Source organism: Myotis yumanensis, unplaced genomic scaffold (genome assembly GCF_028538775.1).
Source record: "Myotis yumanensis isolate MYYU_CA2020_CCGP unplaced genomic scaffold, mMyoYum1.0.hap1 SCAF_6, whole genome shotgun sequence".
NCBI lineage: Eukaryota > Metazoa > Chordata > Mammalia > Chiroptera > Vespertilionidae > Myotis > Myotis yumanensis.
The window spans coordinates 18,432,485-18,448,141 of record NW_027223757.1 but is presented as its reverse complement, the minus strand read 5'-3'; the positions used below and the strand labels follow the sequence as shown (position 1 = coordinate 18,448,141).

General features: G+C 36.7%; 1 protein-coding gene across 8 annotated transcripts in view; it reads left to right on the top strand.

Moving 5' to 3' along the window:
* PTPRK (protein tyrosine phosphatase receptor type K) overlaps nt 1-15,657 on the top strand; it is a 480,914-nt gene that overhangs the window by 184,960 nt on the left and 280,297 nt on the right. For all 8 annotated transcript variants that reach the window (XM_070417651.1, XM_070417653.1, XM_070417650.1 and 5 more), the window contains exon 3: nt 5,054-5,325. In XM_070417651.1, coding sequence (XP_070273752.1) covers nt 5,054-5,325 — 272 coding nt within the window. The remainder of the gene's footprint in view (nt 1-5,053; nt 5,326-15,657) is intronic.

Below are 15,657 nucleotides of genomic sequence, written 5' to 3'. Positions count from 1 at the left end.
GTGCTTTCCAAGAGAACATTTTACTCTTCTGAGAGAGATAAGTGGCCCCTATATACGTTATTTAAAATTTGTTCAAAAGCAGTGCATCATTAACGGCCAGAACCAGCAAGGCAGAAGCTGTGCATCAAGGTAGGGAAAGCTGGACATGGGCTGGGGCTGAGGAAGAACAATGGATACAGTTGGGTAGGGGTTTAGATAAGGGGAGGCTCTCTTCCAAGAACATGAGCCCACCTGGAGAGAAAAACCAGCATGCTATGTGGAGAAAATAGTGCGGGTTCTGCCAGGTTGGAGAAGGTGGCTTGTGAGGAGTAGTAGTGGGAGAAAACATGGCAAAATTGCTGTGTGATCAGATCCTGGAGGGGTGTCAGTACTAAGGCAGGAAAGTGGGCATTTCTCTGTTTAGTTTATAGGGCACATTTACTGGATTTTGAATAAGAACTGACAATAAAATTATTATGTTGATGTACTATATAGAAGGAGTTTTAGGATGAAGTATGGAAACTTATTTATTATTTCATTATTTTCTTTGCAGTTAATCCTGTTTCTTGTGTTATTATGTTATTCCTAGAAGTAGAGCTTAAAGATAAAATTTTCATTAAGACATACAATTCATAGGGCATTATTTATTCATCTAGATATTAGACTGGTGTTTATGATTATGGGACTTGTTTTCTTCGGCTATTCTTTTAATAACAAATGCTATTTAGTCTAAGTATTCTCTACTTCTCTCTCTCTCTTTAACTGGATTGCAATGGAAGTTTTTTCTTGTTATTGTTTGCTGTTGTCAAAAGAAAGCCAAAATGCTGTTAATCTGTAGGATGCAAATAGGATTTACTTTTTAAAGGCAAAGTACCTGTTTTTATTTCCTAAGTATTTATTATTACTCATTTGATATTCCTCTTGTAAAGCAGTATTCATGTAGTTTCTTTCTTTTTAAAAGTACAAATCTATTACATGTTTATTGTGGAACATTCCGTGAATGTGTATAAACAAAAATATGAAAATAGAAGACAATTACAGCTCCCCTACCTCGATAACACAACTAGTATTTTGCTATATATTCTTTGTATTTTTCCAGTTATATGTGCATGTTTATGGGTGTACATGCATATTTATACATGAATACACATGCATTTACACAAATGGATTTATTTAACAAATATTTTTTCATAAATGACTATATTTTATAACCTGCTTATTTTACTTAACAAATTGTGACTATTTTCCATTAAATTTGTTTTAATATTACTCTTAAAGACTACTTGACTATTCATCAAACTGATTTATCATAATTTTACAGATTGTATCCTATTGGACATATAAAACACTTCTGATTTTCTCTATTTGAAACAGTGTAATGATGAGATGAGCATCTTTTTAAAACTATTTCTTTGTAAATATACAGGATTTTTTTAATCTAGTGGACATTCCTAGAGTTGGAATTGCCAGACCAAACAGTATATGCCTCTTTTAACGGTTTTGATTCTCATTGCCAGATTGCTCTCCAGAAAGGTTGCTCTTAAAAAGATATTATAAGCCTTACCTTTTTCTCCAATGTCTTAAATGATATATTTGAGAATTCTATTATCCAAGAGCCCGTAAGGAATATTTGTAAGGACACATTAAAAGTTAGTACATTATACGTATATGCACACAGAAGTTTCATTATTAAGTGTTGAGGTGGCTGAATCACAACTAAATAGAATTGAATTCATTAGACATCTGAGGGCTTAGTTAGCTGGTAACAGAACAATAGTAAGTAAACTGACATTCTAATCTAAAAAATGGCCGGGGAGGGTTGTGGGGGTGGTGGTAAGAGATCAACCGAAGGACTTGTATGCATGCATATAAGCATAACCAATGGACACAAGACACTAGAGGATAGGGGAGGTCAGGGGAATGTCAAGGGGGGGCGGGGAGACATATATAATACTCTTTGTAATACTTTAAGCAATAAAACAAAATAAAAAAAAAAGAAATGCATATTGTAGAATTTTATGACTCCAGGAGTTGGCACCTATTTATTCTGGGAGTCTGGGAGACTGTAGAGGTGGTTTTTGTAAGTTGATAAGAATAGCATATTGTTTTCTGTGTTTGGGATGATGGAAGGGACTCAGGTCAAACAGGCAGCTACCTTCACGGTGCCTACTGGGTTCATTGCTTCTGCATTTAGAGAGCCTTTGGTGCTAGTGCCTGCTTTTTCTTTCCTGGAACTGTGCAATACTAGTCAGTGCATACTGCCCCACAGCACTAAAAAAAAAAAAAAAAAAAAAAAGTAGCAGAGCCAGGCTGCACTGACAAGAAAGCCCCTTTACAGTAGGAAGCAGCTGGAAACAGGAGTCTGCAGCTGGCGTGCACGGAGTCACCGGAGGAAGGAGCCCGACGGCGGCTGTGGAAGCTCTGGCAGGACATGGCCCAGGAAGAGCTCCGAGCGCCAAGAGCAAGAGCAGAGGGTGGCGCCCACACACACTTTAGAGATGTACTGGGGAAGGGAATCCCCCTAGTTTTGTATTCCACCTTCAAAAAAGCACTAATATGTTTTCCAATGAAATGTTCACATTATTTAAAAAGAGCCCATTTACAAGAAGTAACCTTACAGAAATGAAATATTAGCACTTTTAAAACATTTTATTTAACCTGCATTGAATACCCTTGAAATGCTAAAATAGTTTGGACAGCTTTTTATTTTGTGACTGTTGTCTTTCTAATAATGATGAGATTGATATTCTGACTAATTAGTATACTTTGTTCATTTCCTTAGTAAGAAAATTATTGTTTAAAAGTGCAACAAGCTAAAAATTACTAAATGGTCTTAATGGTAGATATTAATGGTAAATAACATGCTACTATACTGAATATGTGAGGCAACGCATATTTTATTCCAAGTTTAACTTATAAGGGAGAAAATGGCTATTTGAAAATCCATAAGTCATTTGGGTCACTACTTTAGAATTGACAGTCAGAAATCATAATACATACTTGTAAAGACAATTTAGGTACACTGCTGCTATACTATGTCACTGAAAAAATAAAAATGGTTATAGCAGTGGAGGAATAGGTCACCTGTTTGTGAAGAGGTTGAGATGCAATGACACTGAGTATCGTATCCGAGATCTCAGGCCTGGCCATAGTTAAAGCAATAATTGGTCTGCTCTGCTGTGGTGAATTTGAAAAACATCTCCATAAAGCAGCGATGGGCATCTGAATGTGAAAATAGCCAAAAATAGAAACATCCTGCTTCTATAAATTGGGTTGGGATCCAGGATATCCTGTTGGGGGAAAAAAAAAGAGCATTTAACTTCTCCAAAAATATACATGGCCAATGTATTTGATAGTGTGCAATCTATGAGAATCAGGAAGGTGGGGGGTGGGGGGAAGGAATTCCAAGTTACTAGAGAAGATGAGAACTGGGAAAAATGATGTGAAAGTGCTATCAGTGACTATCACTTTAGTGAGCTTATTCTGCACTTGGCCTGGTGGTGCTGTCACTGGAGAATCCAATTCCTCCCTTGCTCGTGGGAGTGGGGTTCAGGTTCTTGGGGTACCACTGAAATAAGAGTTTTCAGAAGCCCCGCAGGTAAAGGAGATGTGGTAAAAGGCTTTGTTTGTGTGGAATTACATTTCTTGGATTCCAAAGTCCCATGCCTCTTAGACCAGTCCTGAAAGAGCTGGGCCTCCAGTAGAGCTCAAAGCAAGGCCGGTGTTAACAGGGGAGGAGTAAAGGGAAAACTAGATAATATAGGTATGCCATTTATACAGCTTTGCTAATTTAATGCTCTCCAAGTCTCTTCCCTGCTGATGGATGAAGGAAGGAACTGGACAAAGGCAGTTCGCAAGCATGCCCAGTAAGGGTAAATACAACCCTTGTGACACTGGGTTCTGTAACACTATGCCTAACACATTTAGGTTAAATTTACATCCTAGGGGGAAGTATTTATTGTACAATAAAAATTTGTGTTCAACCTTAAGTATAATCAATAAATATATTTCCATTTCTGTGATATGTGTCCTTGTTAAAATGCATAGTGACATGAGAAACACTGATTGTTTTTCCGGAGATGACCTTGAACTAATACCATCAGCTGATGTTCAAGTTCCATTTTTGAACTTTGTACTATATGACCTTTGCCTACAGTGCAGGAACTGTATGTTTGAGGGTAGGACTATGAGATACTATGAGGATAGGGCTCTTTATGTCCTGTGCCTTCCCATGATAGACAACCAGTGAATATTTTTTAAATCAATGGAAGTAGGGTAGATTTGTGATTTTCAAACCAGGTTTCTGAAGCTATAGAAGAGCATAAGGACTACTGCAGAATTGGGACCAATGGCCATGATGATTAGCTGAAAGCTTCGTGGATGAGGCTCTAGACAAGTGAATCTACCCTATATCAGATTCTTGGTCTAGAAATTTTGACATTTTAAAATTATAGTCATTAGAATTACACTGCAAAGTATACTTTTTTTTTCTGAACTGAAGTTCAGAGTGGCCGGTACACTGCAAAAGGTTACACAGCTTTTATAACTGATGATCTTGGAATTGGACATAGAACTGATTGTAGTATCTACACTTTTAGTCCATTTCTCTGCAATAATATTATGAATATGGAAAAGGAAAGATGCATGTTCTATGTAAATCAGGCCCATAAGGTCTTGCTTTGTTTGTTTGATATTAAAAGACTTCTGCTTAGTAATACTAAGGATTTTTCAGTCACATGTGGATTTGAACCAGGCTCTACCTGTTTGACTATTCAAATAGTCAAAGAAGTTACTAATTATTTCTCAATTTTCTAATTTGTGAAATAGGGTAAATAACAGGTTATTGCAGAGAGAAAATGTATAATACATGTTATGTGCTTTGAACAATATCTTTCACCTGTAAGAACTTCATTTATTTACTTGTTTGGTATCTGTGTCTCTGTTCTGGAAGATGTAATCCTGAGTTAAAGGTAACACTCAGAATAGATTGGTATTGTGTTTAGTATTCTTTCTTTTATATATTCCTTTTTGCTTATATATTTATTTAACTTTATTATATGTAATGTCATTTCAGGTTCCTATATGATAGTGGACTCTTCAGACCACGACCCTGGAGAAAAAGCCAGACTTCAGCTGCCTACAATGAAGGAGAATGATACTCACTGTATTGATTTCAGTTACCTGTTATATAGCCAGAAAGGGGTGAACCCTGGCACTTTGAACATATTAGTTAGGGTGAACAAGGGACCTCTTGCCAATCCAATTTGGAATGTGACTGGATTCACGGGTAGAGATTGGCTTCGGGCTGAGCTAGCCGTGAGCACCTTTTGGCCCAACGAATATCAGGTAATCATCCTTTCTTTTCTGGTTAATGCTTTGATGTCATTGGCTCTCACCATGTATATAATGCTCAGATGTAAATATTAGCCCCATAGAAATGTAAGGTTGTCCATCTAACCCTCCCCCACCCCTTCCTTGAGCAAATGTTTGAATACCTTAGCACAAAATCTTGAAAAATGGAGAAAAATCATTCCACCTATAGGAAAAAAGTAGTTCAGGTACAAAATTTGTTGGTTGTTTGGCAAAAAGCTACTTATTGACAGATATATTTCTGTGTGCCTGTGCAGGAAGAAATAGTGTTTTTGATTTGAATGCAATATTCAGATGTGATTGGTTTACTCAATTCTTGAAAATAACACCTGGAAAATAAACATGAAATAGTGTTTCATGAAATAAGTTATCTAAATGGGAGGCAATTTGAATAATTTGAAGAATTCTTCAGTTACTTGAAGAATAAAAATAAGTAAACAGTTCTGGCTAGGTGGCTCGGTTGGTTGGAGCATGGTCCCATATGTCAAAAGGTTGAGGGTTCGATTCCTTGTCAAAGTACATACCTAGGTTATGGTTTGATCCCTGGTTGGGGCACGTATGGTAGGTAACAGATTGAGGTTTCTCTTTCTCACTGGCTTGAGGTTTCTTTCTCACTGGCTCTTTCTCTCCCTCTCTCCCTCTCTCCTCTCTCTCTCTCTCTCTCTCTCTCTCTCTCTCTCTCTTTCTCTCTCTCTCTCAAACATCAATTAAAATATATCCTCTAGTAAGGACTAAAAATAAAAAAGTAAGCAAACGAAATAAGGAAAGCTTTCCACACATGTCTTTGGATTTTTCCCCACCAGAAGTTCATTTACAGGATCAGAGAGTGTTCAATAATCCTCACTATGACATTCGGTTCCTGGAAATAGAAAGTTACCTCTTTTGAAAGTTCACTTTTGTGTTAGAACTTGTGATTTAAACTTTTAAATGGCTTACTTATTTGTAGTTTGTTAGAGAGTTTAATGAGAATGTGTTTATGTAATAGTATATTTTGTAATGTTCAATGAGTATTTTATAAGCTAAGAACAGTTTCATTTCTGTTATTTAAAAATTAACCATTTCTTCAGTTTAGGTTTGTCTTTATTTCCAATGAAGGGGAAAATTCAATGTATTGTTTTAATTGCTTTGTTTTGAGTTGATTCCCTGTGTATTAAAAGCCTCTTACTTCATAGATGTTGTTCCACAGGTAAGGTTCTCTATTCAGGGTTATGTGTCTTTTGAGATTTCAGTGGGGTTTCATTAGGTAGTTGATTCCATTATTCCAGAATAGAAAGATGTTTTTCTTCAGTCTGGGAGAGCCGGCCTCTTGGGAGGTCAGAGCTTTGGGAGGGCTGCATTTGTGGTAGCTGGATTGGTGGACTAATGCTCCAGTACTGGAAGCAAGGCCAGTGGGCTCACCTCTGGCAACAGGGGGCTCCTGGCTGGCATTGCTGGGGCACCCTCACCATGCACTGTCATACTGACTTCAATAGCTGAAAAAAAGAAAAGGCTTTGATTCAGCAAAATAATACTGTCAACGTATTCAGACTTCCTACAAGGCCCAAAGAACAAGTCTAGCAAAATTGTTAAAATTTTGGGTTCTAGAGTCATATTGCCTATAGTCAACCCTGATTGCTCTTTGCTACCTGTGTAGATAGTTGGTGAAGGAATTGAATTGTTGGTTGTACTTTAAAATAAAACCGAGTTTGATGAATCCAGCAAATAATCTCTGTGGTATAATACTTCTGTTCCTTTGTGACTAAGAAATGACATGCATTGATTACTTTCCCCTTATTTTTTTCTAACATCTCCCTTTGAGTAATATACATTAGTAACTCTTTGTATGGCCCAGATTCTGCAATATTAATTTTAATGTTGAGTTATAGTACCTAGAACTGGATGAATGCTTCTTTGTTCGGTCTTATTTTGCATGACAAAACCCTCCAGTTTACATGTACCTTTCATGTTTAAGTCAGCAGTGTAAAAAGGTTCTGTGAAGGTTTCAACCTGGCCAGTGAGATCTTTTTGGAGATCTCTTGTCAGAGAAAAAGACTGTGAAATATATAGAACCTATGGGTAAATGTCTGTTGCAGATTGAAATTTGAGCCACAGATCATTTTTTAAGTGCTTACGTTGCTTCCACACATTTTCCCTTAACCTGCAAAACTTCACAATCAATGAGAGTGAATAGCAGAGTAGAACATTTTTCATGTGCTTAGTTAGTGCTCAATAAATTATTTGGTTGATGTTTTCATCGATTCTGTCAGTTAGATACGTATTTGTACCTGTACATCAGTTATTAGAAACAACCAGCTCAACACAAACTATATTTATGTTGCCTTTTCGCTATTAGGAAACAGCATGAAAACTTTTGACTACTGCTTAATGCAGAATCTTTATGGATTTTTTTAAAAAATGTAGCCATTGCAGTGGGTCATGCTAGCTGCTTACTCATTTTCATTCTTAAAGAAACACTGCTATTTTATTTTTTTTTATTTTTCCCAGATTCTAGATTAAGTAAAGACATGCATAGAAATTATTCTCTTTTTCCCCATAATTTAACTCAATTTCTCTTTTCCGGAGAACTTACACTCTCCAAACTTCTTGAACCTTTTTTATTATACTCTATTTTTTCTAATTCTTTGTGTTTTTAAAAGATATATATGTGTATTGATTTCAGAGAGGACGGGAGAGGAAGAGAGAGATAGAAACATCAATGATGAGAGACAATCATTGACTGGATGCCTCCTGCACACCACCTACTGGGGATCGAGCCTGCAACCCAGCATGTGCCCTTGACTGGAATCCAACCCAGGACATTTCAGTTCCCAGGCCGATGTTCTATCCATTGAGTTGGTTAAAACTGGCTAAAGCTAATTCCTTGTCTTTTGTTGTATTTCTAGAGGGGAATCCTATATTTTCTTTGCTTGAGCCATTAATATCTGACCACTCCTCTAATCATCCCCTTTCTCGCCCAACTTTAACAACAGTAAAAACTACCAAAAAGAAAGCCCAAGTGAAACTACCTTTAATTATGGGCTAGTTTTTTTGTATAAAAATCGTACTCCTAGAAGTGGGGGGAAATCCCCTCATTTTGTGTGACAAAGCTCCATTGCTTTCACATACCTGCAGTGTTCCTCTCTTCTCCATTTTCCTGTTGAACTAAAAATCTGCTCTGATTTGTCCTTCCTAGTGATTCCATCTTGCCAGATGCCTAAACTGCAGGTCGATATGGTAATTTAATCATATTTGCTATGGATTATTAAAAAATGAGGAGATGATAGTTTTTTTACCCCCCAAAATATTTTTTATTGATTTCAGAGAGGAGGGGAGAGGGATAGAAAGATAAAAACATCAATGATGAGAGAGAATCATTGATCAGCTGTCTCCTGCACCCCCCACACTGGGGATCGAGCCCGCAACCCAGGCACGTGCCCTGATCAGGAATCGAACTGTGACCCTCCTGCGGGGCAAGACAGTAGTTTTTAATCCCAAGAAATTTAACCTCTTATTTGAAAAAGGAAAAAATAACATACATGACATTGTGAAATGAAGGCAAAAATGATTCTCCAAATAATGAATTCTGGTTACCTAGCAGAGCAGCATAAGGCTCATGAACTTGGGGCCAGCCATCCTGGGTGAATCTTGACTTTAATTTTGCAGCTGTGCGGCATTAGGCATATTCCTTAATCTCTTTGACTGTAGTCCCCTCCTCTGAAAAATGAGGACCACAATAGTACCTACCTCATTGGCTTATTTTATCACATGAGTCCATATATATGGTGTTTAGAAAAGTGTCTGACACATGGTATGTGTTTACCATAAAGTTTTTAGTTAACATTATGATGGGTAAACAAAAAATTTACGGACGCTACTAGATTTAATATGTGCTCAGAATTTTCTTGTTTTGAAACCATGCTATTTTTAAAATAGACTTTATTTATTTTTTTTAGAGCAGTTTTAGGTTCACAGCACAATTGAGAGGAAGGTACAGAGATTTCCCTATATCCTCCACCCCCACATATGCATAGCCTCCCCTATAATCCACATCAACCAATAGACTGGTATACAATAGAGGAACCTACATTGACATCATAATCGCTCAACGTCCGTAGTTAATTTTAAGGTTCACTCTTGGTCTTGTACCTTCTAAGAGTCTGACAAATGCATGACATGTATCAATCATTATAATATTATACAGAGTTTTTTCACTGCTCTGAAAATCCTCTGTGCTTCACCTAGACTTTCCTCCTCCTCCATGCTATTCCTTTTAGGTTTTTTATTTATTAAAATGTCAACTTACTTGACACCTTATTAGCATGAGGTCAAACCGTACTCATCCTTGGATATACTGGGCACGTCCCTCTTCCTCTGAGCCTTACCGTCTTGCTTGGTGATGTCAGAGATAATAATGTAAAACAGATGTGGAGTGTAGCCTTAAGGAGCCTGGTCCAGATAGGAAATGTGAAACATACCTAGATAAAATTTGAAATAATACAGCAATTGTTAAATGACTTAAGAGAGATAAATATGAAATGTAGCAGGGAAATGAAAACAAAAGATAGATTTGTTTCCAAAGTATTTTGAGGCCAAAATGGGACTAGCTTTCTCCTGTACTACATAGTTTTTCTTAAACCACAATTATTTGGAGCTAGTACTTTCTGTAGTGAAATAAAACAAGGAAATGCAGTTTTTTTTTAATGACATAAGCAGTGCATTGATACACTAATATGTAAGGAACTGTTTCTCACCTGTGTCTTCAAGGCAATAGATGTCTTTTCTGCTCAGCATACTAATTATAGAAAATATCGTATTATGTTTGTTTTACTTGCAATGGTCACAAGATACTAATTCTGCCTATTTTTATAGGCCTCAAGTAAGTATTGTAAATTTTTAAATTGTTTACTAAATAGAAGTAAAATGGCAAAAAAAATTATGAGGCATGATCTCGGTGTTAAATTTCAATGGAAGATCAGCATACCTCTAAAGTATAATTTTCTCCACTCTGGAAATCTGACCTGTCTAGTATGCGTAAACTAAGTTCTGCTTTGGGATTAAATCCATTAGTTTCTTACTGAACAGTGAGGTTGTTACCAAATGAGGCAGGCAGACATAACTTCCAAAACTATTAGTGGAAACCTAATCTGCTGTTTTCCATTAACTGGGTGCACGTCATTAATCACAAAAATGATGCGTGATGAAAACTACAGGGGTTTGGCCAGAAATTGGAAAAGTGATAATATAGCAGAATGCGCCTTAAAAAACCCCACAAAAAAAAACAAAACAAAACAAACCCTCCTAATTCACTGAGAAACAAATACTGAACTTTTGCAGCTCATTTTGTTAACATTTTTCATTGGTCTGAAAAAATGTAAGAACTGGACGGCATGAGATTTTCTGTTCTTGTTTCCTTTCTAAAGGTTTACGTTAGCGTGTAGTGGGCTGACATTTTGGCAGTGGGATAATTGTTACACTCCAGAGAGACTGCTGGCTTTGGACCTAGGAAGATTGGGACTTAAACCAAGGGACTGTTTATTTAAAAGAAAAGATCTCTAAAAGATTGGTCTCTGGGGACAAGGGCTGAAATAAGAGCATGCTTATGAATCATCCATGCAAAATGTGAGGAAAAGTGGATATAATTTCTGTGCCATAGCTCTTGGAACTCTTCCAATTTCTACAGGTTGTCATTCAACCATGTAGAGCCCCACTGAAGAAAGAAGGACAGCAGGACTTTCTTTTTTAGATGGATTAGTCTGCTGGAGGCCCTAACAAAATACTACAGACTGGGTGGTTTAGACAGCAGGAAGTCCAAGATCAAGGTGGAGGCTATTTGGTTCCTGGTGAGGGCTCTCTTCCTGCCTTGCAGTTGGCCACCTTCTCACAGTGTCTTCACATGGTGCAGGGAGATAGCTCTGGTGTCCCTTGCTCTTTATATAAGGACACCAGGCCTATCAGATTAGGGTCCCATCCTTATGACTGCATTTAACTTTACCTCCCAAAGGCCCTATCTCCGAATAGTCACATTGGCCATTAGACTTTCAACATATGAATTGGGGAGGGGGTTGGTACAATTGTGTTCATAACTCTAGATACAGCTTATAGCTGTAACTTCTTCATTTAGAAGCACTATAATGGACTCTGGCTTGTTATCTTGTATAACAGTGTTACAGATAATATTAATTTTCTATTCAATAGTCATTCTTCTCTCTTTCTTCCACATTGGCAGGACCCCCACCTCACTTTCACAACTTCCTTTCCAGGTCAGGGTGGCCATGTGACACAGCTCTGTCCAGTGAGTTATGGGAGACCTTTGAGAAAGATGTTCCTCCCAGCTAAAAAGAGAGAGAGATACTATTACATGAGACATGATGCTTGGAGCTACTGCAGTAGCCATGTAGTTATGAGGTAGGAGATACCAAACAGAGGAAAAGCAGAAAGTGTGGAAGAGGCCAGGCTCCTACTGGCAGGTGAAATAATAATAAAAATAAAAATAAAATTTTAAACAACTTTTAGATGGGTCTTTTCCTATACAGCCAAAAGCATCCTAATGTACTATGTCCCATCTTTTTTGAGCTTTCAAGTAATCGATCACATTTCTCACCACATATTGTTTATGGATAAAACATGTGAGATACAGGGGAGAATTAAAAGTGTACATATCTATCTATGAATGAAACAGTTTAAGTTTTCAGACCATAAAGTCCAAAGTTTCAGTTTAGTTGTAGAGAGAAGACATGTAAAAGTAAATAGGGTTGTAAGACAATCAATGATTGAAAGAAGAAAGAAAGAAAGGACACTTCATCTATTCTGTGTCTACTATGTGTAAGACACTGGATACTTCCTGTATGTCACCTTTAGTTTGTTTTAATATTTAATCCAGTATGTGGATGAAAAAGGAGCTCTGTAATAAACCTAATATAAAATAACTCACAGGGTGACCTGATGATAAATCCTGACTGAGGAGTCATGCTGCAGGCCTATAACTTCTTAGTAAAAGTTTATTTAGCCTAAGCCATCCCTGTCCATTGTGTCTGCATCTAGGTTAACACACCTTGGAAATGCCTCATCTTCAGACCCCTTGAAAGGCTAACCACCCTCCAGGTTACATAATTTTGCCAATTATACTGTAATCCAATCACCACGTTGCTTTCTCCTGCCTTCCTGTAATCTTTGCCTTCCCTTCTTCATTCCAAATATATAAAAGAAACTGCAGAACTGTCATTCTTCAGGAGCATCTGAGATCTTGCTTCCTGGCATTGTTATTAGTTGGTTCAAATAAACTCATAGAAATTCTATGCAGGTTTGGACATTTCTTACCTTCAGTGCTAAGGGAATGTTTCTCAGCTTCATGCATGGACTAAGTAGCAGGCTCTTTCGTGGTCAAAATTATTCCCCGTTTTCCTGTTTAGTAACTTAATCTTGCTATTAAATCTTTGGACATTAGCCATATCAGTGGCTTCTGAAGTTAGTCACAATTACATAGGCTTATTTTGGTTATGACAGCCGTAATTTCCTGACATGGGCACTTGGGTTCATTTTTATGTTGGCAAATACTTGTTATTAACGAAGCAGCCTTTTGCTGCTGATTTTTAGTCTTAATGATTCCCTATTTGTTTCACTTAAAGTACCCCAAATGGGTTTGGAGAAACTCCCACATTATTATAGTCACTATTTTCTTGAAACTTATAACCTTGTGAGGGTGACTTCTCCCTGCTTCCTGACAGTGATTTGCTTTTATTATAAAACATCGGCTTTACTTTTCTGTTAGACTCTATTTGTAGTGATTCACTGATGAAATTTACAGTTTGTAAATAAAGGTAAACAAATGAAGAGAAGAGTCTTTCTAGTTAACACGATAATTATTGCAATTATGTGACAGCAGTCTCTTCTTTTTCTGTTAAATCATACCTGTTTTTATTCAGTGGAGCAGGAGCTGTCAAGGGCCCCTTCACTAATTCTTTTGAGATATACATCTGTGAAATAAATTCATTTTTCTTTTAATAGCAGTGGGAAAATATTGAGCAGTAAGAAGAGTTAGATAGTGTTTGTTCAATTGATGACTTGTTTTTCTTAGGAGGTTGTTTTATCCAAAGGGCAGGGGAAGGAATGCCAGTTCTTTGCTCACTCACTTTCCTTCAGCCCAGTGTGTTGAATCTGAATCAGCGCACTTCTGACTCCTTGTTTTCTATACCTCTGTATAAATTATTTACCAGACATTTAACACGCTGATTTTCATGTACCAAGATTAGAAAATAATGTATTCTACTAGGGCAGGATTCATAGCCAAACACACAAGAAAATGAAAGAACCCTCTCCTTCTCATCAGTTTAATGATGTTTCTGACAATGTTCTGCCATTTGTTAATGCAATAGCATCTCACATAAGAAAAAAAATAGATAACAGTTGAAAATCAATTCCTTCAGTTATTTTGCCTGTTGACTTTGATAGTTAATTGGAATTGGTCTTTTTTTAAAAAAGGGTTTTTGAGTGTCTGTACAACTTGAATTTCTGTGTGACCTCTTTGTTCATTTCCATTTCAAAGACTGATTTTTTTTTCCATTTAAGACTATGTCTAAAATGTGAACAGAATATTAGCTCTTCATGGGAAAAAAATGACATTATCTTTTTATCTAAAATTTAACTTTTATGCTGTGAAGATTTAAGTTCCAATTCTTTGAACATAGTGGAATAGTAAAAAGATTTAAATATCTCATAGGTTATCAATTGAAAGATTGTATTTAAGCGGGAAATATAAGGGAAATGTCAGACATTTGTATAGTTTGTATCTATTTTACTGTTCCTTTTGATAATATTATATATATAATCTAATTCTGTGGCTAGTAATACAAGTTAGAATATAAAGGAAAAAAAAACATTGGACACTGAAAATAAAAACATCCACTTATGTAATCTGACAGACAATTTACGGTCAAATTTAGTTGTCATAATTTTCAAAAACTGTTTTTAAAATTGGTGTTATTAAACTGACCACTACATGTAATTTCTGCATTTAGTTATATAAATAACCATTGCACATACCACTGGAGTTCCCTAATGAGATTTGGATTTTTAATATTCTTTGAATGATCTTTTTTTTAAAAAAAAACATTCTTCTCAGCTTTCTGGAAGCAGTAAATCAATTCTCAATTTATGTTTACAAAATGAGATCTATAGTCGTAAGTGTATACCAAGTAATAATTCAATAAAATAATAAAAATGGAAAACTTTCAGCACCTAGAGATTAAAGTTTGTTTCAAATTTAAACATCTTTAGATCCAGCCATTTTGCAACAGCAGCACAAATATAATACTTGGAAACAGATATAGCATATCTTGGGTTAATATTTATTAAAAGTCACTGGGGTTTGATTGTAAAATTTCATAATGTAAGGCTTACAAAGGGATGAAGCCAGTTTAGCCCATAAATACTAGGAGGGTAAATTCCTTTTTTTGGTGGGGGTATTACTATTTGTTTTCTTTTTCTTTCATGTTTTCCTTCCTATTTGTTTTTACCGCCCCTTTACATTAGGTACTGTGACTGGCTGCACAAGAGAAGTGGACGATCTCCTTTTTATATGTTGATAGAGAATAACATCGAGACCATCTTATGTACTGGGTTAAGGTCTTTACTGGATTTCATTTGGCCTGTGTTCAATCCCAGGTCTATTGGTCAGCCTTGGTCAGCCTCTGCTCTTTGAGTGACTGTTTTGTGGGCCCTTTGAGTTTCAGTCCCCGCAATGCTAGATGATAGCTAGTCTACTCATTACATACGTGTTTTATGAAGTTTGAAGGAAGTAGTGAAAGCTGCAAAGTAGTCTATGTAAAGTTCTTATTTATAAGTGAAAGCCATTAACTAAAGCTAGCAAAGTTGAAAAGAGACACAATTGAGTCAGAGAAAGATAAATATCACATGATCTCACTCATTTGTGGAATATAATGATCAACATAAACTGATGAACAAAAATAGATCCAGAGACAGAGAAGCATCGAACAGACCATCAAACCTCAGAGGAAAGGCAGGAGAGGGTGGGGGGAGGTATAAGAGATCAACCAAAGGACTTGTATGCATGCATATATACATAACCAATGGACACAGTCAGGAGGTGGGTGAGGGTCTGCAGTGGGCGGGAGTGGGCGAGAAGAGGTCAATGGGGATTTTCTCACAGCATTTAAGGGAAGTGGATTATCCAAGACTGAGAAAGACATAGGATCCAGAGCAGTCCTGAGGACATTTACTTTCACTCCAAAGGTTGACTGAATGACTCATTTTTTCACCATTTCTCAAATATGTATCCAACATATATCTCAAATATGTATCCAACATAATCTG